The 25,849-nt window shown below is 36.2% G+C and overlaps 1 protein-coding gene across 1 annotated transcript in view; it reads right to left on the bottom strand.

Annotated features, from left to right (window-relative positions):
• The window catches only part of LOC118836753 (gamma-1-syntrophin-like), a 197,704-nt gene that overhangs the window by 18,377 nt on the left and 153,478 nt on the right, over positions 1–25,849 (bottom strand). The window contains exons 8-9 of the mRNA XM_036743949.1: positions 21,202–21,304; positions 17,599–17,681 (exon numbers count right to left, since the gene is read on the bottom strand). Coding sequence (XP_036599844.1) covers positions 17,599–17,681; positions 21,202–21,304 — 186 coding nt within the window. The remainder of the gene's footprint in view (positions 1–17,598; positions 17,682–21,201; positions 21,305–25,849) is intronic.

Raw genomic sequence — 25,849 nt, 5'->3', positions numbered from 1 at the left:
AGGTGGTGGGGAGAAAACTACTCAGATGATCTGTCTTATCCAACTGAATTATGTTCAAAACAAGTTTCCTAAGATTGCTGTAATTTGTAATAACTCTTTATCCATTATAAAAATAAGCTCTGCAAATCATGCCTTTGTCTCTGACCACTGAGAAGTCAGCAGAATTGATTTGATTGCAAAGGCTACCCTTGCAAATAAATCACTATGCTCAGAAGCTTTGTACCTCAGACTTCTATTTCAAATATTAAATCAACAGATTGTCCCATTGTATTTTGTCTCCTTAAAACCACGTGCAGAGTATTCTGTTCCTTACTCCAACCACACTTTAGAGATCACGTTGATCAGATGGAGACAATCCAGAGGTGAGAGGCCAGAAGGATGAGGGCACTTGGAGATCATAGTTTGAAGAGGATTTTTTTAAATGCAATGGACATTTTTAGTGTGGAGAAGAGTTAAGTAAGGGTGCACTTGGAGATCATGGTTTGAAGAAGATTTTTTTAAATGCAATGGACATTTTTAGTGTGGAGAAGAGTTAAGTAAGGGTGAATATGAAATTATTTCCCAACATTTAAAGGATTGTCATGTGAAGTAAAGTTTAGGCTTGTTCTGGTTGGCTCTAGAGGGGAGACAGGTACCAATGGCTGATAGCGAAAAGACAAATTTACCCTTGATGTGAGGATGAATTTCCTAATAATTAGAGTTGGGTAGTGATGGAATTGGCTGGTTCACTAGGTTATAGGGTTTGTTTGTTTTTGGTTTGTATTCATTTTTGTTGGGCTCACTGGAGTTCTTCAAATGCTAGCTGGTTTACACTGTAAGACATGTTGTAGAGGAAATTTTCTTTCAAATAAATGTTTATTTCACTTACTTCTGAGGTCCCTTTAAACTCCGAGAACCTGTGTATGATTTTATGTGTGATTTCTAGGTTCTTTTATGCTTTTGATCCCATAATCATTTGCTAGAAATTGTTCTGTCAACTGTCTTAATTGTAGAGATTGTATTAACCTGCATTAGTAGAAGAACTTTATTTATTGGTAGTTACCTATAACGTTAAAATCTTAGAACCAATTCCAAAATTTCAATGACACAACATGATAAGAAAAATATGGAAGTACTTTGGAAAGAAGACACTATAAAAATGCATGCAACACATAAACAATACTAATTGACAAGGATGACTGGTGGCGATGAGAAAATTTGCAAGCCATAATTGGTAAACTTAATTAAGATTGAAACATTAAAAGATTCACCATTTTCTTCTTTAATATAAATTCTCATGGAATTCCAACTGAATTCCCTGTGTTTTGGAAGGAATACATATTTTATTTTATAGTCCTGCAAATAAGATGCATAAAGTGATGAGTAACTTCTTATTTTATCACCATATGGGGCCAAGGTTTTTCCATTTATAGCCATGTTAAGAGAAACAAAAAGCTCTAGTTTTCTGTATAGAATATTTATCTCAAAGCCTTCCAATAACCCAAACAAAATGAATTAGCTTTTCTGTTCCTTTGTGGCAGACAGATTAATGGTATGAATTGCACCTGGCATAATGTCATCACTCAGACTTTTTTTTAAGGACTTCTAACAAAAGCTGAATGCTCTTCCACCTCATATGTCATTATTGTTTCACCTTAACAGGGTGGATGGTGAAAAAAAATCATATCAGATCACGTATTTTGTTTTAAAATAATCTTTTATCCTAAATCCTGGCCTAGTCCACGCCAAAATCTCATTGGATATGCTTTATGGGAATTTTCATGCTGACACATTGAAAAAACATCAATGAAATTGTGTTAAGGACTTTATATTGCATATACTGATGAAAAGTCAATGGTCTTGAAGGCATACTGTTTTTGTTTTTTCAGGGTCACAGAATAAAACTGTAGCTGTCATTTATATACCACTTTAAGGTTTTCAATGTACTTCAGAAACAACACTTCATTTTATCCTAAGATAACAACAAAAAGATAAAAAGTCCTGAAAGAATGATAATAAATGATGCAGGTTCCATAGCCACTATTAGGCTCATTCTACAGATAAGTAAATAAATATAGAGAAGTTAAGAGACTATACCATGGCAATACAATTAGTATCAGGTGAAAGATTCAACACCAAGACTGGCATTCATTCCATTACACTGCACTCAGTCTCTATTCTTAGTCATATTCCTTTCCACTCAGTGGTTCTACTACTATCTACTAACAGGTTTAGCAACCAGTTATTGAACTGCTGCACTGGAGAATGTGGATCAAAAACTGAACATAACTCCCCCTCTTCTTGGTTAATTGAGCACTTCTCGTTTCATTTTGTGTTAAGCATTAGCTGACCAATTAAAGGCTCTTCTTGCCATGCTCCCCACCCCAAAGACCACTGCATAAGAACAGCCAGGGTGATAACATCTGTTCAGGGATACTTCAAAGGTTCCCTGATTTCAGTTATCAGCTTGGTCCTTAAGGTTACCTAAAGGTACATAATCAGTAGCTTGGGCAACCACCCCTCCCACAATCTCTTTAGCCTGAAGCCTTCCTCCCTCCCTTGTGGTTTAAGTATATATAAGCATTGTCTTTTTGTTCCTTCTGAGAGTCTCTGCTTGGGGAGGTGGACTCCCTTGTCATTGCACTATGTAAGTCTCAAGACAAGCTTGATACTTTGAGGTCTCCTTATTTCTGCATCACCCACAGTTGATGGCAGTGGGATTCAAGGTGGATGAAGCCACCATATCACATCAGAGTCACTAACCAGGACCATGCTGCACTATACTGACTTGTAAATCATCTGCTGTAGTGATGGGAATCAGAAACTGGGTGAGTAGAATTTATTTCTATTAGGTTTTGTTTGAGCAGTTGATATTCCGCTGGAGGGTCAGAATTGGCCAATGCTTTTTGATATAGGAATGACTATACCCTCAGTCTCATCAGCTGGGGAAGAGGTTTGGGCTAGATTTAGAAAGTACTTTTGTACTTTTTTTTTTTATTTGACTAGCAAGTATTCCTTGTTTATCTGTTTTGTGTTTGATTTCAGTTTCTTCAAATTCTCTAGGGGTATTGCGAGTTGGTCTCTTGTTTGAAGAATTTTCTGCCCTTGCACTGTGCATGAATTTGTTATCATACCTTTATTATTTTTCAGGCATAAACTAGCCACTAATTCTAGCACTACAACTGGTAGCAGCAGACACAAGGCTGGCTTGAGCATGGCATTATTGTGATAGCTGTCTTAATCTGTTAGGTTAACCACTGTTAGGGCTTCCTGGGCTTCATTTAGATTTCTTAGTTGAAGACCAGGTCTATGTCGAGGCTCCCAAAGAGAGTCGTACTCACTTGGCCAATTTGACTGAGCTTCAGTGGAAAGCAAGAGAGGAGGGACTCAGCCAAACCATATGACCCCTTGAACAGGGAGACCTAGAGCAAGATTAAAGATAAGATTTCTCGTAGCCTATGAAACTACTATCCTGTCAGGGCAATGAGTCTGCTATCCCAACTGCAGGGCAACTCTGAAATCATGTCTATGTCTGGTCTGACTTGTTTCTGTGTACCATATGTCTGGTGTTATACAAATGGGCTTAGACCAATCTAAGCTGGATATCCACCGCTACTGGCATTAGATCTACCAGGGTTGAGGAATTTATGGCCTTCTAGGTCCTTGGGTATGTACGGCCTTTTGACCGAGTTCAAATTTTACACAATGAATCCTTTTATTAAGGGGATTTGTTCTGTGAAGTTCGGATTCATTCAGAGGGTTGCACTTGAGGACCTAGAGGGTCTGGACTCATTCACTTAGTATGACCTTTAGTTTAGTGAAGGAAATTTGTATTTGACAGACAGTGAAGTGGGTTTGATGGTCCTTCCACTTCAGAAGTTCTTTAGCACATTGTCTTTTTTTATCTTACAGAACTTTGATGGGGAACATTAAAAAAAAAACAAACAAACAAACTACAGTGAGACAGTACAGAAAGTGAGCTGAGAAAGATGGAAAAGACTAATGAAGTCTCAAAAATCTCTTCCAGCTATCTGTAATATTAAGCAGGTTATTAATCACACTGACTTTTTGATTATACTTTCAGTGGAAGATAAGGAGGAAAACTAAGATTCTTTCTTTCTGTCTGCCATCATAATCCTGGCTAGGATGGAGCAGAGAAAGACAGATAAGAAAAGGAAAAATACACACACACATACATACATACATACACACACACACACACACACACACACACATTTTATTACCCTCAAGAGAGTGGGTGTAGTCCTCACTGGAACATACACTGATACAGCTGCAGGAGCAGGGGTAACCATTCCCTCCACTCCTGCTAGAGTTATGGTTAGTTTACAATCTTTATTTTTTACATAGTTTTCCTAGGTTATACAGTTTATATAGGTAGGATAATAAGGATACAGAAGCAAAAGTGAAGTTAATTGGATTTTCCTTGTCTTAGTTTAGGATTAAACTACATTCTTTTACTTCCCCTACTTTCCCTCTCTAACATATGAAAATTATGCAAATCAGTAGGCCTGGACTCTTGACCAAGACCAGATCCCAGACAAGCTTGAACTGGTTCAAGCTGTTTGGCCTCTCTAATTCCCCTGACTGCCTTCTTAAAAAGCATGAGCATGCATACAAGCCTCTGACCTCTCACCTGACTGACCTTGAGGCCTGGTTTCTGCTAAAGCTGGGATGGGGGAGGGGGGAAGTACACCTTTAGTTCTGTGGAAACAAAACTCCTCCTCCCATTTCTTACAAAAGTTAGAGTCTGCACTGACAGTGTGAATAGAGGGTTGAAAGTCAAGGGTTTGGAATTTTAGAAAGAGTTCTGCATAGCTGTTTTTGTATTTCACTGACATAAGGAGGATTTGAGAAACTTTTTAGAGAAGTACCTGTTATCAATTTTAGATAGACAACATTCTATCAAGTTATAAAACATTTACCAAATGGAAAACATAGAAATAAATTTGCAGCATGAAATTATTAGAATTAGAACTTTAACATGTCATTCCCCAGCTTCTCTCAGAATTGATAAGATCTTATGACCTTACCTGAATAGAAAGTGCCAAGGAACCTCACAGACAAGAATTATTAGAAGGGTTTACTCCAATCCTTAGAGTCTCATGCATTCCAAAAAGAGGGGGATGGAAATGTGAGACTGCCACCATGAATCTTTGAAAGTAAGCTAACTGAAAGAAGTGGACTCTAAAATTTAAAGTTCTTAATAGTTTATGGCTCTTTGGAAAATTTCAGATTTTGAATATTACCATTAGTGACCGTAAATCCAGATTTGATTCGGCTGAAGTTTGTCCTGAAATCAATGTGGTCTCATTATCAGTGAGATGTGTTCTCTGACGTTAAGGGCTATTAAAGGGTCCTGGAAACTTGTCTTTTTGAGTTGCCATATTTTCCAGAAACACTGGAAACAGAGTATGTAGGAGTCCCTGAATGTGTCCCAGATGAAGCCCTCCCCCTTCTGCTGTCACCTGACATAATTTCTTCTTTGAAACTGGATTCCCTGTGTGTCCTTGAGAGGCAAGACAGATGCCAACCAGTCTTTGCCAGGCTGGGGAAAATGCTTGTGCAACTGGGGACCTTTGCAGATAAGTAGACCCTTCTATCTCCACAGCCCTAGAATTCCCAAGGGAAAAAATGCGGCTTTTGCCATGGTCTTGCTCCTTCTCTTTGGGAGGGGTTACTGGTTACTGTACCTTTCCCCTCCAGTGACATGCCCCTTCCAATTTTCTTCTCCTTTTGTTGTACTGTCATAAATATGCAAACTTCTGTAAGGACTGTGAATTCTTTGGGTTCCACATGCATGTTAATTTCTCTTGTAATGAACCTGGTTTTCACATAAGTCTGGACATTGTGATTTGCCTATTGTCACCTATAGGGATAATGGTGCTAAATCAGTACTTAATGCAAAATATGATATTTGTCATTAAGGCAATATGCTTGGAAACTGCATGGATCAGGAAAACCTGAATTTAAATTCAATCCCAGACATTTATTATCTGTGGACACCTAAGTCACTTTATGTCAGTTTGCCTCATTTTCCTTATCTGTAAAATGGGATAATAATAGTACCTACCAACCAAGATTGATATGAGGATCCAATGAGATAAATTGTAGAGTTCCAAGCACACTGCCTGGCACCTGGTAAGTGACAAATAAATGCTAGCTAATATTATATTAAGTGTAATTACTTTATACTGCTTTTTGAATGTGGTTGCTTTAGAATGCCAAATTGACAATGGTATAAGAGAATTCAGAAATGCATTCAAATGAATTGATATTATCTGACTGGAAAAAATTTTCTGTTGTGTTTTTAAAATGAATAATTTTGCTTATGTTATTGTTAGGCTTCTAATTTTTCTTGTATTGTTATTTTGTGGAATCCATCATATAATAAGTTCTAAAAACTTGAAACATGATACCCTTAGAGTGTTACAATTAATACAAAAGTAACTTTTCTTTTGATCTGGATGCTGTTAGATTGTGAGTTCAGCTGTTAAAGAATGTGGTCACAATGTTTGAAAATTTAAATATTTAATTGGATTTATTTTGCTTTCAAGTTGGCAATAATAATCATTTACGGTTTGGGGGAACAAGTAGCAAAGACTTCTTAAGTTGTCCTTATCTGTTAGGTTTCTTTAGACTTTCTATTCAAGTAAGGTCATAAGATCTTATCAATTTTGAGAGAAACTGTTGATAGCATGCTACAAATTTCTAAAGCAATCAAGTTTGAGAAACTAGGAGCACTCCCAGTCAAAGTGGGCAGACTTGCAAGTTTGCATATAAGAAAGAGTGAATTTTATCTGAGATTATTTGATCATCAATTATGAAAATTATGAAATAGTACCTGTTAATGAGTAATATATAGCAAAGTTACATCTTTGAGTCAACTTAGCAGCAATAGACCTTAGATTCAAAGATTTCTTTATGTCTTAGGGTTAATAGGCAATACAGATTGGAGTCATAATGTGGTCAGAATTTTTCTGGGGTTGTTATGTGAACTATCATATATTCACCACATGTGAGAAACTCCAGAACGTGGTCATTCTTAATTTATAAATGAAGGATAAACACAACTCCTTATATTTACTCATTGTTAACTGTTAGTGCAACATCAGAAAAAAATAATAATAACTGACTCCTAAGCTGTGATTAGTGAAATTTTGCTATTTGAGGTAAAATCTCTTGGGACTGTATTTTGATATTATTGTGAATTTTGATTTTAGGTATGTCTGAATTGTCATTAAACCACTATTAAGTCCACCATTCAAGGGGACTTCCATGTGCTGTCCCAAAGGAGTACAGACCGAAAATGGATGTCTGTGTCTAAGAAAGTTGGAGGGACAACCTTACATAGGAGTACGAGCCTCTTGACTCAGTTTCCCCATTGTGCTATTTCCTTTCTAAACAGGAAATATTCCCATCTGGCTAATTTTGAGCCTGGCTATTCACAAGATTTGTGAATAATGTGGAAATTTGATGCATGATTGACTGTGAACTTATGACTCTTAACCTGGAATCAAAAAGAGAATTGCAGAATGTCCAAGGGAAGATGTTTCTACTATGTCTTTGGTATAGTTCATGACTTTGGACAACTGAGAAATTTTGGGGATTCCTTATTGCCACTGGGAGGTCCATTTATTTTGCTGGTTGTGTTTCTTCCCTGAAGCAGTATCATTGCTGTCAGACCTTGCTAGCTGCAAATGATAGTGCTATTCTTTCTTGTCTGACCTTGTGTCTGTGGGCAATATTCATATAGACTCTCCTGCAATAGTTGTAGCTCTTGGTGACTGTAGTCACACCTTTCAGTTTCCTCTTCTTCCTTCGGCCAACTCTCATCCCTTGCCTTTGTCCACCTACTTTGTAACAGCTCAGGCACCTTTCCTGGAACTTGAATAGGCCTCCTGGACTGCTTCTAGACTTTTCTCCAGCTCTGATCCCTTTGGGTATACAAGGCCAGATGGTGTGTGATACCCTGTTCATTACTGTCTACATAGCTTCCTGAGGTCCACTCTGTGGCTCACACAAACCAAAGGGTGGTGGTAGCTGAAATCCTCAGGGATTGGGAGGTCCTGGGAGTAACTCATATAGTGAGACTAGTTTGCCAATAATATCATTTTTGCATGCAACATGTCCCAGGAAAAAGAGTAAAAACTGACTTGGTGGCATGACAAAAACCTTGGGTCCCCTTTGTCAACATAAGTGTCCAAATGAATTTCATTGAAATGCCACCATGGAAAGGGTATAATTGTGTTCTGGTATTAATAGACTCCTTTTCAGGATGGGTAGAAGCCTTTCCCTGTAGGAAGACAGACACTCCCACAGTAGCCAAGAAATTACTGACTGAAATTCTAGTTGATCATGATATGTGCCCACCATCTCACCACTTGCCTCTAGTGCTCTCTACTCAATATCATGGTGCTACACTTGTAACCAGCTCTAAAGCATCAAGCAGCTGCTATGATCCACTATCCTTCACTGGATTCTGGTTCTAGGAGAGTTATGAAGCTATGAGTTCTACTACCTCCCATATCCTACTCTCAGCCCAATTCTCTTCCCATTGTGTGGGATGAAAGACCCTCACCAATTAGAAGTTAATAAGAAGCCATCTCAGGGTGGGAACAGAAATAAATTTTATTCAGTTCTTGAGAATTGGGCATCCTCTGCTAACACAGAACAGAACCAGCAAAGGAGGTGCTTTATGAGGGGCAAAGCACCAATAATTGTACCTAACAGAAGAGAATTCCTGCCCATCTCTGACCCTTCTCTACAATCTGAGCCTGAAAGCTAGACAAAAAACCTGGAAATTGAGTCACAGAAACTCCAATTCCCATTCCCTTAGTTAATGATTACAACTGAGGTGACATCTATAAATCTAAAGAAGGAGAATAGGATAAGGGGAGGGGGAGACCCTCTCCATTCTTCTACAGTATTTTTACAGTAAAAGAAAGCTGGTCACAGTGACCCTATTCTTATTGAGCAAATCTTTAAACTGGAACCAGAAGAAAGAACAAAAAGTTTCAGGGTAAACTTTCCCAGAGGCTGAGCCATCAGATTCTCACAGCCTCAGAATTTTTCCACTTCCCTATTTCTCAATTTTTAAACATTTCTTAGTATAGATATAGATATATATTTATACATATCTTCCCTGTGAAGTCTTCACATTTTATTTACCTCACGCACCATCAATCTTTGCTTAATCTTTACTCTCCCTTAGAATAGATGTTACTGCTTAAGGCAGGGCTGTCCAAAGTACAGCCCACAGGCTTAGAAAGTGACATAAATGCTTGAACTAAAGCATTTGTGTCAATTTCTTTGCTTGTGGTGGACACAGACAGGCCACATGGGGACACAAGGACCATGTTTTGGACAGCCCTGCCTTAAGGCATAAAAAGGTGGGGAGGAGAGGATTCTGGATTATAAATTGACCACAATTCCCTCCATCTTTGTTAGGCATTATCTCAATAATTAAAGGACCTCCTTACTGTCTTCTCATGACATTAATCCCTCCAGAAGAACATCCTGCTTGACAAAATCTGTTCAGGGAGAATTCAAAGGTTCCCTGATTTCAGAAATCAACTTAGTCATTCAGGTCAAGGTACTAATAAACCAGCTCTTGAAACATCCCCTCCCAATCTCCTTTTGCCTGAAGCTTTTCCTCCCCTTTGTGGTTGAAGCATCAATAAACTTTGTCTTTTTGTTAATTAATGGAGTCTCTTCCTGCTTGAGTGGGGCTTCCTTGCTATTGAACTCAATAAACTCCCAAACAAGTTTGATAACTCTGGGGTTTTGTTATTCCTGCCTTACCTACAAGAATTATTCAGGAGCAAGGCCAAGCCCTTCCCCCCAAACAAAAAAAAAAAAAAACAAACAAGGTTGCTTAGGAAAAAAAATACAGTAATTTAGACTGAGAAAGAATAGTTTTATTATTATAAAGAGGCTAATGATCTAGAAAGAATCTAGAAGTCTTCGTGGGAAACAAGTGCTTCATTATTTATAATTAGCATCTGGGTCCAAAAGAGGTTTCTCATATTTTGTTACTTCAGGGAGAATTAAGTAAATCCTATCTTCCATCATTGCTTTTGAGCATAGCTGGCTGCCATTTTCCATAGAAGTACTAACTGCTGGGCTTTTGCATTCTTATATTTCTTAATTTATCTGTGTATCCTCCTGAGTGTCCTACAAATAGTAAACGCTTCACAAATGTTTGTTAAATAAGAGAGTGAATGACATTGCATAGAGGAGAAAAGGAATCCTAAGCCCAAAGGACTAGCCCAAATGGAACTAATCTCTGGAAGTCATATTTCCACTGACAACTCGTTTATTTTATACAGCAGAAAAAGGCATGCATCTGAGCACATATTTAGGGCAGTGTTATGCATTGTAGAGAGTGCTGAATAAATGCTTGTTGAACTGAATTAAATTCAAGTGAAGCAATAAAAAATGACATTTGAAAAGACTTCAGCACACCTTTCCCACTTTTTTTTTTATTATTTAGCTACCATTTTGGAAAAGCTGGAGGAGAGGAGATTTTGTCTTTGTACATGGTAAGAATGTACTTTAATAAATGGTTCTAAAAGAATTGATTTGTTTTGGAAAATGTTTCTTTAATTACAAAAACATACTTTCCTTTGACTTTATATTTGAGTCTAACTATTATGTACTATAGAAATATACTTTCCTTTCCTTGCCTCACATGGGTGACATCTTTTAAAACATTAAAGGAAATCTCAGATGCACTTCAAACAAGGGAAAGGAAATGTGGCAATTAGTAATGAAAGTTCACTAAAATCAAATTTTAAAAAAAGAAGTTAAAAAAGAACTAGAAAAAATGAAAGACAATAAAACATGCCATCCAAGGAGCTTGGTGGATTATTTTCTTTTTCAGAAAAACATTACATAAAGAATAGACTGCTAGACTCAAACAGAAAGATAAAGACAAGTTCAAATCCTTCCTCAGATAAGATAGCCAGTTTTAGAGCTGGAAAAAACCGCATTAGTCATCTAGTCCATCACTCTTCTTTTACAAATGGGGAAACTAAGTTCCAAAGAAGTGAAGTGACACAACTGGGGTCAGAGCTCCTAAGTGTCTGAGAGTCCAGTCTTCTATCCACTAGCAACTTGGGGTATTCAATAGGACTACCATCTCTGGTGTGAGGGCTTACCAAGCCTTTTTTAGGGCTGCTCATCCATATTTGGTGTCCACCTGATTCCCCCAACTCACCCTTGTGACTCAAAGAAGCAGTTGCATGAGCAGTGGCCATACACCAGTAAAACACCTCAGCAGAAATAGGCTCAACCATTCGGGTTAAACCAGATAAAGGATGACTAAAATGCCTCAAACCTGTTGGTGATTTAAAGGAATGGCTACCTCAAGCAAGTGAAGACTTTCCTCAGTGGAATGGGTGGGTCAGAACAATTTGTTCCAACAGTCATGAAGGCAGCCTAAGCAGGAGCTGTGGAATGAGTGCTTAGAGCGTGGTTAGTCATTGAAGACACTGAGGTCATGCACTGCATCCTGAACCATGGCCAATCATCTTGACTTTTGTCCTGCCACTGGACTTTGATGACTTACGAAGAGAGTGTAAGGCTGATGACTTTGTGCAACTCTGCCAATGATGTCACTGGTTCCCTTTGAAAATGGATAAGCGACAATAGCAACTACTTGCCTCAGATTGAACACCCAATTTGTGCTCAGACCTTTATAAGATTCTGGGGGTCATCCAAAAAAAATCCCATACTTTTTGTCCTCAAAGAACTTACAACCTCCTTGCAAGGCACAAATATGAAAAATGAAATAAGAAGAAAACTATGTGACTTGCAAATTTTAAATCACTATGGAACTGAGAGGTGGTCATGTCAAGAGGATTAGCAGAGTCAATAAGTGCCATAGAATGTCAGAGCCTGGGGAAACCAGTGTCATACCCTTTGGGGATAGTGAGATGGAACTTGACATATATCTGAAAGAACAAACACTATCTGGGTAAGGAGAAAATAGTTTTCACATGAGGGAACCACAGAAATGGGAATGAGTATGATGTATTTTCTCAGGAAATGAAGAGGCTGACTTGATTAGAGTGAAGAGTTCAAAATTTACTGCTGTACCTCATTCTCTCAACTTCTAAGCATCCATTATGAATGAATAAAAAAGAATATTAAGCACGATGTGCCAAGCATTGTAATAAGTGCTAGGGAGAAGAAAGACAGAAAGAGAGAGGAGGAAATAGAAATAATAAGAATGACAATAGATGATGATGATGATGATGATGATGGTGATGATGATGATGAAGAAAAGCAGTACTTATTCTCCAAAAACTTGTTATATCGAATGGGTTGAGATAACACAATAGGGGAGTGGTAGCTAGGGAATACTGTTTTGTTCTGGAAAGTCACAGGAATATAAAGTCAATTGACAGGTCCTTTCAAGAAGCAATGGTAGGTTTGATTCCTGTTCCTAGAACAAAAGGTGGAAATCAGGAGAGGAGCATTATGTGTGTAGTAACTTGGGTGGAAGATGTCAGTGAAAAGTCCTGGTTTAGGGCCATTGGACAAATAGACATAACGGGATGGAACCAGCACAACATGATTCCAGCATTAAAGTTCTAAAGCTGAATGACTTAGCTACTCCAGGATATTGTCTCTGGAGGTCAAATTTAAAGGGTTCAGTATAGCTGGAAGATAGTTTGAATGAAATGAGATTAAAGGGCTAAAGTCAACTACGTCTGGTGGGTTCTCAATCACCAAGTTAGCAAACCACATTATGCTGTCCCACAGCCTCCTAGGAACCTGCACCAACTCCGAACAGCCCTGCCTACAGTAAATCAACTTCATTATGACTTCCCCCTCACTCCCCAGCAATATATACATATATATACATACATATATATGTATATATACACATACACATACATATACATACACATACATACACATACATATATATATATACAGATATATATATATATACACATATATATACATATATATACATATATATATATACACACACACACATGTTCCATTCACTTGGAGCTATGTGCTCCAAAGTGACAACTAGTCATCTGATTATACATTTTTCACAAAAGTGTTCGTGGTTAGTCAATGTAATTATTAGCCTTCTACAGTTATTTGCATTTTTATAAGGATCTGCTGGAGTCTCAATGCCAAGAGGAGAAGTCTCTGGTCATAAAGCTGAATTTTTACAGCAGCTTGTGAGATAAATTTTGGTAGCAGAGGCTTTTGCTAGTGTTCCACAAAGCACACCAAAAAGGCAACTATCCACTTCAACTACATGTGAGGCCATTAAAAAAATCAAGAAGCATTTTATAATGCTTCTAGGTAGCAGGCATCTAGCTAGTGCTGGGAATACAAACACAAAATAAAAAAAAATCCCTATTTTTAAGGAGCTTATATTTGGGGAGAGAAGATACACACACACACACACACACACACACACACACATATATATATATATAGAAGTAGGGCAGCTAGGTGGTGCACTGGATAGAGCACTGGGCTTGTAATCATGAAGATCTGAGTGCAAAATTGACCTCATATACTAGCTGTGTTACTTTGGACAAGTCACTTAACCCCTATTTGCCTCAGTTCCTCATCTGCAAAGTGGAGGCACAATGGAGAAGCAAATGGCAAAACACTCCAGTATATTTGCCAAGAAACCCTCAAATGGGATCATAAAAGTCAGACACAACTGAAAACAACTAAACAAAAACAACCAAAGTTGAATTAGCTTTTACCATATATGCAAATCCAATGGTTGTGATAATTCATTTTACTATAATATAACATAAGGAATATTGCAATTAGCAAGTAATTAGTTCTCTATTAGTTCCCCATATTGAAGATTTCTTAATACTAATGATGAGATGATTCGTGCATTTTCTTCTGGATTCTGAGAGAGATGAGAGAGTGGATAGAGTTTGGGATATTAAAATGAAAACTATAATGTTCACAGGGATTGCACTGGCTGAATAGTTGATTATTTATCTGTAGATTTTCTAGCTCCAAATGACAGTTCAGTATTATGATCTTACTTGCAAAAAGAGTTTGTAATTCAGATTTGTGGAATTTAAAGAAATCTAACACTTTAAAGTACAATTCAAAATATTATGTTAACATACCGCCCTCTCATTTATATCTGTTTATAATTTAATAAGAAACAATTCCTTCTATTTAATGGCACACACAAATAGAGAGTCAAGGTTTATATGCACTAATTTTCTGCACTAAACTCGCATCAATTCAGGTAGTTCCTGACAATAAAATGAAAGTGGGAAAATCCTCTGCAAAGTTCTACTCATATTAAAAGGATTTTGATGAGTCTGAGGATATATAGATCTTGAGGTAAGTATTCAGCTTTCAAGCCATAACAATCCCTGTGAGAAATGTATTTTCATTGTTAAATGAGAAAAGTATAGACCATGAGCAAATATTTAGAATCATAGAATCTTAAGGCTAGAATGGGCATTTTAGATCATCTTTATCTGTAAATTGAAGGGGGTGCATCAAATAACTTCAGTGATCACTTCCAGATTAAAATCTAAGATACTTTCACCTGATCCAATGACCTCATTTCACAAAGTAGGTCAAGAGAGGTCAAGAGAGACTAAGTGATATATGTTCAAGGTCGCATAAGTGGCTCATGGCAGAGCTTCAGATAAAATCTAGATACATGGCCAAACTTCCAGATATGCTAGTACGTTCTGCTGTGCTTTGTAGAGGGGATGGTGTCAGTAGTTTCAGAATTAACATTTAGTAATCCTCAAGATACATGTCACTCTACTCTTAAAAATAGCTTAGACTAATTATCCAAGTTGTTATGCCAGTCCAATCATATTTCATATCATTACAATTGTAGTAAATTATAATTTCCTTATGGAGTTTGCATTTATGGTAAAGCTTCACTCACTAGGGATTTATTAATATGTGTTAATTAGTGACTAAAGATATTTGCTGGGATAGTTTTCAGGCTCAAATTCTAAAAAATACATATTCAAAGATTATTGAAGAAACTTCAACTAGGTAACTCAGAAATTTTTTTTCTTCAAGTATTTCTTTTCAATTATAGGAGAATCTCCTTGTTTTCAGACTATTTCCAGTTCAGGATAGATATGTTTCAGTGTCATAAGAAGACTGAAGCAAAAATATGATTCTTACTTAGCTAATTGGGATTGGGCAAACATTTGTAAGAAATTAGCTTTAAAAACCATGTTTGGGGATATAATTATATGATTACTCTGTAACAGCTTTATTAATATTATTAAATTATTGTTTTCCAAGTCTATAGTAATGATTATATTTGATTAGTTTTTATCAAAAAAATCTCTAAGTTTTAAGACGCTCAATCCCTGACAACCTCTGATGGAATTCTTAAGTAAGGTCTGTTTTGTAGAAAACTTTTCTCTAATGAGGAATAGGAAAATCACAAGAACTTGGTCAGATTTGCCTAGAAAGTGATGTCCTCTAGTATGGAGAGAATTATTCATTCTGTGTCATTTCCACAGGCAGAAAGTGAGCATAGGACCAAAAAGGGTTGGCACAGAAGCAATATTGGTCTCATTAGAGTAAGGATTTTGAATTATTTTTGTGTCATGAATCCCTTTGGATGTGTAGTGAAACTTATGGACTCATTCTCACAATATCTTCAAAAGCATGAAGTAAAATACACTGTATTAAAAAGGAAAACAATTAGATTGATGCAGTTACAAAAATACTTTTAAAAACAAGTTCCCAGACCCCAAATTAAGAACTCCTACATAAGAATTAGTCTCAAAGGAACTGAGCTATCAGCCAGGACTGCAGCTAAGAAAGGATGATAAGAATATATTTGCCTGGTAGCATACACAACTAATGCAAAGAATGAGGTAGAGAGAAAATTGCTCACATATGTTTGGCAGACTACATACTATACATAAGTACTCTATAGGGAGAAGACTATCACAGGAGATACCTGGAAGTTCATAGTTAATGATCCAAGCTAAGAACCAGTAGTAAAAACTGTGGTCTCATATGTCTATAAACAAAGTGTAAATTAAGGGACTAGAGTTTTCAGCCCCACATTGATGTTTATTAAGTATAATGGCAAGATGAAATCTTAAATGTATAAACAAGATGATCTGTACTTGGTGATTTCAGGGGTGTAAACTTCTTTGTATTTAAATAGTTTGAAAATTTCATTAGTGAAGCAGTCTACTAGTGATCTAGTCTACTGGTGGAGGAATCCAAGTGCCTAAGTTAATGATTCCAGTTTGAAACGGAATAAGTCTTTGTTGAATTATGGCTGCAAACTCTTGTAAGTATTTTCTTCTCTTATTTGGATATGAACTCCTGAGAACAGAGACTGTTTTGATTTTTCTTTTTGTATCTCCAGTGCTTATCATGATTCTTCTTTGCAAATAGTAAGTGCCTAATAAATGTTTTTTTTTTTTATTATTCATTCATCTGTTCATTCATATAAGTGTGGGCTACTATACCAGTTTTTATGTTACATGTTAATAATAATTTAGCATTTTCACAGAATTATTTCTGAATTCTACAATCTGTGCCCACAAGTATCATTTAATGAATATTCTTTGAATTGAATGGAATCCTCACACACTAGAAGGGGACCAATAATTGGTTAAAACACTGTTGAGTACATTGTCAAATTAAAAGATTCTGATTGAGCAGCTTTATTTTTCAGCTCTGCACCCACAGTACATAGGACTATCTTCCATATGATAGGCACTTCAAAATTATTTATTAATGTGAATTGAATTCAAATTAAAGAGCCAGTGTCTATAATAGAGAATGAATGAAATCCAATCACCAAACCATTTAAATGACCAGAACCACTCATGAACATAAATGAGTAACTTTTATTTTGAAACCTAAAGAATGACATTAGATGTGGATTGTGGAGAGGCAGTGTGTCCTAATGGCTAGAACCCTAGAGAGAGGAGCAAGAAAGACATTAGCTCAAGTCTGACCTGTGATTCATAGTGACTTTGAGACCCTGGGCAAGTCACTTAAACTCTCAGTGCCTTCAGCAATTCTATAAGACCATAAGTTTCAGAGAAGGGGCTGATCTACATGAATAGAGATAGTTTCCTCATCTGAGAAGTCCTCTTATTAATGCAATAACAAGTGTAGTCACCATCACCTTATGTTCCTGTATTTCTGAGGATGTGTCACAAAATCATGACACCTCACAAATGTGGCACTAGAATTTCAGACTGTACATTAATGGATTAAAAAAAAAATTTCATCAGTGGCAAAACTTTTTGGTTGGCATAGTTAGTAAGAAAATAAACTTAGGAAACATTACACTTTTGGTTCAGAAATTGCAGATATATTGTTTAGATGCCTGATATTAGAAAACCTGTTGAGATGCTGACTCATGAAGAGCAAAGATAACAGCAATACTTGGCCTATTTCTTTTTTCCTTTCAGCTTGTTGAGCTACAGATACATATAGAATAAAGCAACCAATGACTTAAATCTTGATGACTCAGGATTAGTGAAAGTTCTTAGCTATAGATTAAATTTGATTCTTTAGTTGTTCTTTTATTCTTTCCTTTATGTTTTATTCATGCTTCAGGCCTCTTACCGTATTGGTAGGATGGTAGTTGAGATGCAAACCACTGTCACAAAGGGGAGAAGATGTGCCACTGCTCTGGTCACTTGGAGCACCTACAGGAAAAATAAAATCTCTGTAATCCAAAAGCTTAAAATAAATATATGTATTTTTTATTTCACATTTCTCATTGGCACACCTAAATATACTTTTAACAGTGTAGTTAATGATCTCAAGTTTCCTTCAAGTCAACTAAAATCTCACCATTTGCAGGAAGCCTTTCCTCCACTGCCACTCCTACACCCACTTCATGCTAGTGCCTTTTCTCTGTGATTATCTCCTACTGATCCTATATTTATCTTGTTTGTACATAGTTGTTTGTATATTCTCTCCCCCTTCAGACTGTGAGTTCCTCAAATTAGTGTATAGCCTGGCACATGGTAGAAAATAAATGCTTGTTGACTTTTGGCAATGAATAAATAAATTACTTCTCTGAAATCAAAGCAAAATATTGAAAATTGTCTATATTGCTTAAGAGGGAATAGATTTTATTTTTTTCCTGAGAGATGTGATCTTTTAGTAGTAATATTCTTGTATATTCCTATACTAATTCTACTACCCAAGAGTCCTTTCAGATACTTTACCCCCTGCAGTATGCTATTTCAGAGAAGACGTTTTTTATAGGCCCACTCCAGCAAATGAGTTAATAGGGAAAGTTTAATTTCTATGTATTAAAATGTTCTTAGAATATCCTATCACTTTGAAGTAGCATTTGTTAACTTTTTGTGTGTGTATCATGGGTTCCTCAGTATCATGGTTTTAAAGGCATAAAAATATAGACAAAGAATAATGTTAAAATGCGGTTTATCTATCTTTCTAACATCTATATTAATTTATAAACCAGGTTAATGGACTCCAGTTTAACAACCTCTGTTTTACAGCTGTACTTTATAGACAAGGGCCACAATTGAGATTCCAACTTGGCATCTATAGGTATTCTCTATGACAGAATATGGAAAATGTCCAAAATGAAATTCTATTACCTATTTGTGCTGGGACATGTGGTAAAGGGTTGGGAGAGGAGGGATGATCTCATGCAAAAAAAAAAAAATTCCTGATGCAATCTATATCAATACTTGTGGTTGTGGTTGTTGTTTTAAAGGCTCTAGAAGCAGCCTTAATTTTTCTAATAAATTTAGTTCACTGAAATGAATGGCAAGTTTTCAGATTTAGATCCTCTCTCTATTAAACATAATAGTAGGTACCCTATCTACAATGTTGGATTTAATGCGAGTGGGTGAGGGGCAGGCATTCTTAGCGGTTTTGTTCTCTGGATATTAGAGCACAGTAGCTGTCATAAAATTAGTGTAGTAAGTAGCTGGCTTTTTTAGATTACCTTTCCTCAGTCCGCTGGATATCTCCTGTGGTAATTCTTAAGATTCTTTCTGGCTAGAGGGAACAGTGAGTGGAATGTTAGACTTGCAATCATGAGGCCCTGAGTGTTTAATTTCTACCTCAGATGCTTACCAACCATGTGATCCTGGGCAAATCAGTTAAACTCTTTCATCCCATTTCCTCATAAAATGGGGAAAATAATAGTTCCTACCTCACTGGGTTGTTCTGAGGATCCAATTAGATAACATATTTAAAATGTTTTCCAAAATTTAAAGTGTTATATAAATGCTAGCTACTATTATTCTAGGATTCCAAGCCTTGCTCCAGTTGATTCGGCTTTTGTTGGGTAAAGTTAAAACCTAAGCTTCACTTATGTAGTACTTCAATCCACTAATAATCCAATAAACATTTATTAAGTGCCTAGTATATGCCAAGTACTGTGCTAAGTGGAGGGATACAATCAATAAATAGGAAACAGTTACTGCCCTTAAGGAGTTTACTATGGGGGGGGGGGCAGCACACAAAAGGCAGGAAAGGTGGGAAGGGGTTTCCAGCAAAGGGGCATCTTGTTTTGTGGAGTTGAAACCAGGTAAAGCAGTAGATGCAGATGTAAGTGAGCCAAAAAGCACAGTTTCTGCCTTCTATAAAGGAAAGCATTGGAAGAAGTTTGGAAAATACTCTAGGAGTACTCCCCCATCCCATATTCCATTCATTTTTTTTCTTTTTGAAAAAGATCTTATGAGATTTATGTAATTAACAATGTACTGTTCTACTCTGTTTTGATTCAATTTGATAAATGGTATTAACTCATATGTACTTTTCATTTAAAAGATGGTACTCCTCCAGTAAAATTCTCTTCTAATTCTTGATGGCATAGAAGTGACCCTAGGTTCTTGAAGGCAATGCCAAGGAAGTCCAAAATCTGGCAGGGCCTAACAAATTAGAAAGGCTTTGAGAATGAGATCTGTTAATCAAGTTCAGTATGAGTCAGCAGTGTGATGTACTGCCAGGAAAGCTATCTTGGACTGCATTAAGGAAAGTAACAGCTTCCAGGAAGAGTAGGTGATTATCCCACTGTCCTTTGCTCTCTTTGGCCCCAGTCTGGGTTATTGTGCTCAGTTCTAGGCACCATGGTTTAAGAACATTGAGAAACTGCAGTGTCCAGAGCAGGGTTGGTAAAGAGGAAGCCATAAGATATGAGGATTAATTGAAAGAAATCACTATTCTTAGTCTAGAGAAGATTCAGGAAGGAAATGCAAATATTCTTCAAGTATTTGAAAGGTTGCCAAATAAAGAAGTGATTAGACTTTTTCTAATCAGTAAACAGCTGAAAGAGGAGCAATGAGTGAAAGGTAAAATTTTAGACTTGATGTGAGAAAACAAACAGACAGACAAACACAAACTTCCTAATAACAAACACTTTCCAAAAGTCAAGTGAACACACACACACATACATAATATGTTCACTGAATTCTTTTACCACTCTGAAATTCTGCAGTTCTCTGAATTAACTCTGTTTCTATTATCCAAGAACCACCCTTGACTTAGATCATCATTAAGAAGAAGGCAGCCAGATCATATTTTTTTTTTGGTAAGTACAAAGAAACTCATGAGATATGGAGGAACTTTTATCATCATGGGTGAAGTGGTGGTGAAGCCACTAGTGAGCAGCCACTATTGAAATGATAGGTCATTTAAAGAAGGAAATTTTAGGTTCTATTTTTATTTAACAATTTAGGAAAGGAAGGATGAAATGAGGCAGATAAAACTAATTCCAAAACATATGAAATAATTGATTGTAATTACAAAGAGTCGACTGCATCCTTCCATATCCCTGCTAATGAAGGGCAAGTAAACTCACAGTTTTCTTCATTAATATATTCTTTAATAAGATTAAAATTTAAGAAACTTTAGCTCAAAGAGATCTTTTAACAAAATCTCCTGATTGGAATTTAAATGGAATTATAAATTGGATATGTTAGCTATGATTTACATTTTTTTTCCTATCAAAACCTGGCATGGGAAAGTGTCTTTAAATACTCTGAGTTCTTCCTGTGGCAAAGATAGCACCTATTACCTTCCCCAAAATGTTAATACAGCACCTGGTGATATAAAATGTTCACGCACAGACCACAATCCTGACTTAGAAAGAAAGATGCCAATCAATGTCAGAAGAGATGTTTGAAAATGATAGAATGAATGATGTAGGCATTTTTCTTTCCATTTATTGTAAATGCTTACATGCACAATCTTCATTCAGCAGCAGTTTGAGGAAAGCAGGTGCTCTTTTTAGGAATGACACAGTGAGGGTCACTTCTTCGCCTGCATTCCGAAGAACCTGAACCTGAAGAATGAATGAAAATGATGAAGTTAGAACTGGATTCCCAAAGCCTTTTACATTTTACTCCAACACTTCAAAGTGGTTTAGCTTCCCTCTTCATCTATCCCTTCTTCCCCTACATAAAGGTTTCCTTCCTTGTTCTTCCTTCAACACGAAGCAGAGAATGATAGGAAATGAGGGAATACAAAGTTTGCTGGTGCAGGTGCCAGGTGAACAAGAGGCTTCTTGCTCACAGCACTACCATTGCTGTCACCTGACATTTACTGAAGTCTTGCTTGGTTTATCATTACATATTGGCTAACCTGGGAGTTTATATGAGTCAGATAAAATTTAGCTCCTATTTTCAAGGTCTTTAGAGTTAAAAGGAAATCACTAAGGGCACCTGCAAATGCATTTAATAGCAATAACATCCGTTTCCAGTTATTTTACTAATAAATCCATTTATTCCCATTTCCAGTCTAAACACAAACTATTACTTTGATGTTTGAAAGTATCTTTTTGGGCATTTATTTCAACCTTTTGGACCGGACTTGTGCTTTCCTAATTATATGAAATTCCCTGATATGCTAACTTCCTATACCAATGCAGGTAGGTATTTACTCTTCACCCTGTTCTTAGAGAGCTGACTGAGGCACTAAAAGCTTGAGTAGGTCACACAACTACCTCACGTGTCAGAAGTGGAGGTTTAACCCAGTTCTTCCTGACTCCAAGGATACTTCATTATCCACTTCTTATTCTTTATGTACATAGATGATAAAAATTATACATTTGGCATTTCCATTAACAAATCAAGAATTTCCTTTTCTGGAGACATATCTGCTGTCTTAGAAGACTAAATTTAGTTCCCATCTGCTCTAACCTGGACTCCTGCAAGAGTCTTCCAACTGGACTCCCTGCCTCAAGTCTATCCCTGTACCAATTCACCCTCAGCATAGATGCCAAAGGTTTTTTTTTTTTTTTACTCCTAACATTGTCAATTCTAACACCAATGGCTCTCTATTACCTATAGTATCAAATACAATTACTCTTGTAATGATTTAAAGTTTTCCATAGAGAATAGCAGGTCATGTGATCAGTATTAGTACAAATCACTTTTTCTATAACCCCTTTATTTCTAACTCTAAAAAACAGAACAAACAAAAAGAATTATGTACCAGTTTTAGAGGAATTGCTGAATCCAGAGAACAAAGGGATAATGTTGAAAAGATAAAAACCTTCTGATTTAATGCTGGTGAACACTAATTCTTAAAATGTCACTATCCTGAAGACACACAACTGACCTCTCTCATTTTGTACCTTGGGTCTATCTTTTTTAAAATTATTTTTAATTTATGGAATAAAACAAGCATTTCCATACGATGGGATAATAAAAAAAAACAAAGATGATTGCACACAAAACTGCAAATCTATTATGTACAACTTACTACTTTTTTTAAATATATAATAAAGTTGCCATGCCTTGGATTTATCCTAAGATTCTCTCCTTCCCTGATACAAAAGAAATTCTGAAAGAATCTCTTATTTCCACCCTTGTCCAGTCACATGTAACTGAAAAGGAAGGGTAGAAAGGCTAAAGAGCTTCTGCCTTCTGACAGGGCATTTAATTTTTGGAACCTCCAAAGCTTTAACATTTTTTTCTTGAACATCCCTCCATGTTTCCATTCATTCCACCAAAAAAAAAAAATTCAGACTCCGGATCCTCCCAGGCAGAGAAAGAAAGGAGACCAATGAGCATGGCTATATTTGGCCTAAAGGAAAACGAACTCAAATCAATGTGGGGCCAGTCATGCTCATACTCCACTCCCCCACCCCAGGTTACATGAGAAAGAGACACAGGATGGAAAACCCTATAATCCCCAGATTAAGGAGATTGTGGCAACCCTGTAACTCAGACAAGGAGGTATAAACACCAGCAAAAAGGAAAGTGATTAATGGAACAGTTTTTTGAAAGTTTGAAACACCAGAGATTTCAATTGAAAACAACTTTATACAAGTCAGGAAGACTAGAAAATTTGCCAATAGGGAAGATCCTGAAACAAAAAAAAAAAAAAAGAATTCTATTTCTTTGAGTAATTCTTTAAGGAGAAAACAAAGTTCTCCAAACAAATATTAATAAAGCAAAAGAAATAGAACCAATGCTTGAGGAAATAACAGAGTCCTGTGGAATACCAAATAAAAAGAAACTCCACAATTGTTCAGAAGAGAACTGAAATCCATAAAGTAAATTAGAGTGAAAATATTGGAACTTTCAGGTCTCAATGTGTAATTTTAAAAAAAAATTCCACAATGGAGAGTTTCTTTACATAAATCAGAGATTAGCAGGTTTGGAACATAAAAATATGAAATACAGAGAAAGTCTAGCAGAAGAAAAGTAAAAGGCAAAAAGAAAAAATCTGATCCTAAAACAGTAAATAGTAAAAAAATAAAAACTGCCCATACCTTTTGAATACAGAAAGCAAAGCACTAATTAAGCACATTCACAAATCATTCTTCACCTCAAACTCCAAGACATATAGTAGTTATATTTAATAATTTCTAAAACAACAATAGCTAAAGGGAATATTTTGTTCCCTTGAAAACTATACAATTACCCTCCCTAAAGCAAAGATTACATTTTCTGCAGTACATTTATGCGGCAACTATGATGCAGTGGATACAGCACTAGGCCAGGAGACACATAATCAGACAGGACTGAATGACAATAGCAAAAAGCAAATCCTCCAAGCATCCAGGAGATGGAGATAGAGAGTGTCACAAAATGCAAAATAGATAATTTTGATTATGTTAAATTGAAAAGTTTTTGTACAAACAAAACCAATGTAACAAAGATTAGGAGGGAAGCAGAAAATTGGGAAAGAATCTCTTACAATCAGTATCTCTGATAAAGGCCTCATATCTAAAATATACAGGGAACTGAGTCAAATTTATAGGAATACCAGTCATTTCCCAATTAAGAAATGGTCAAAGGATATGAACAGGTAGTTTTCAGAGGAAGAAATTAAAGATATCTATCGTCATATGATAAAATGCTTTAAATCACTATTGATTAGAGAAATGCAAATCAAAACAACTCTTAGGTACCACATCTCTCCTGTCAAATTGGCTAACATGACAAAATAGGAAAATTATAAATGCTGGAGAGGATGTGGGAGAATTGGATCCAGCCATTCTGGAGAGAAACTTGGAACTATGCCCAAAGGGCTATAAAAATGTGCATACCCTTTGACCGAGCAATACCACTTCTTGGGCTGTATCCCTAAGAGATCAGACAAGTGGGAAAGGGACCCATATGTACAAAAATACAGCAGTTCTTTTTGTGGTGGCAAAGAATTGGAAATCAAGGGGATGCCCATTAATTGGGGGATGGCTAAACAAATTGTGGTACATGAATATAATGGAATACTATTGCGCTGTAAGAAATGAGGAACACAAAGACTTCATTATAATCCAGAAAGACTTAGATGAGCTGTTGCTGAATGAGGGGAGCAGAACCATGAGATCATTATATATGATTACAGACATACAGTATGTGTAAGGATTAATTTTGAAAGACTTGGCTCCTATCATCAATGCAAGGTTCAAAGACAGCTGTAAAAGACTCACAATGGAAAATGCTATGCATATCCAGAGAAAGAATTATGGAGTCTGAATGCAGATTGAGGCGAACTATTTGCCCTTCCCCCCCCCTTTTTTTTGTTTTGTTTCTTTCTCATGATTCATTCCATTGGTTATAATTCTTCTTTACAACTGGACTATTATGCAAATAAGTTCAATGTGAAGGTATATGTAGAACCTACATTGGATTACATGCCATCTTGGGGGGAAGGGGGGAGGAGAGGGAGGGAGAGAAAGTTTGGAACCCCAAAACTTGTGGATCTGAGTGACATAAACTAAAAATAAAAAAAAAATTATAATTAAAAAATGAAAGAAAGGAAATTCACCTAGTCAACAATCCTAGTCAAAAACAGCAGCAACAACAAAAATATTGGAGGGATTTGAATGCTATATTCCAAAATGTAAATGAGGTCAAGATGCAACTCCATATGACATGCTTTGCAAACTTGAGCCAATGTAGGTAATGTAGATAAAATGTTGATTTAAAAGAGGAAAGGGATAATAATTTTTTTTAAAAGCCATTAAAGAAACAAATGCCAAAATATTCATATAACTTGTGAATGAAAAAAATAATTTAAGAAAATCATAGTAGGAGATGGATAGTAAAATAAAACATCAAATATTTCTAAAAACAAATGCATGCAGAATGAAAATGAGAAGTGAGAAAAATTATACTTTCAATGAGTCAAAAATGACAACAATTGCAATCTTGCTATTAGAAAAAAATAAAAATTTGTGATGTGAATGAAATGAAGTTGTATTTTGCCTAAACGAATGATTCAAAATGAATTTATACCAACATTAAACATATGTGTGAAATAGCAAATAACCTAAATTCATAAAGGGAAAGTTAATTGAATTGTAAAATGACATAGAGAGTAACATAGTAGCAGTTTCTCCCTCAGAGGTAGAAAAATCTAACAAAAAGATAAA

The sequence above is a fragment of the Trichosurus vulpecula genome, chromosome 1 (assembly GCF_011100635.1).
Source record: "Trichosurus vulpecula isolate mTriVul1 chromosome 1, mTriVul1.pri, whole genome shotgun sequence".
NCBI lineage: Eukaryota > Metazoa > Chordata > Mammalia > Diprotodontia > Phalangeridae > Trichosurus > Trichosurus vulpecula.
Note: the sequence above shows the minus strand (reverse complement) of the source record. Positions and strands in the feature narration are given on the sequence as shown.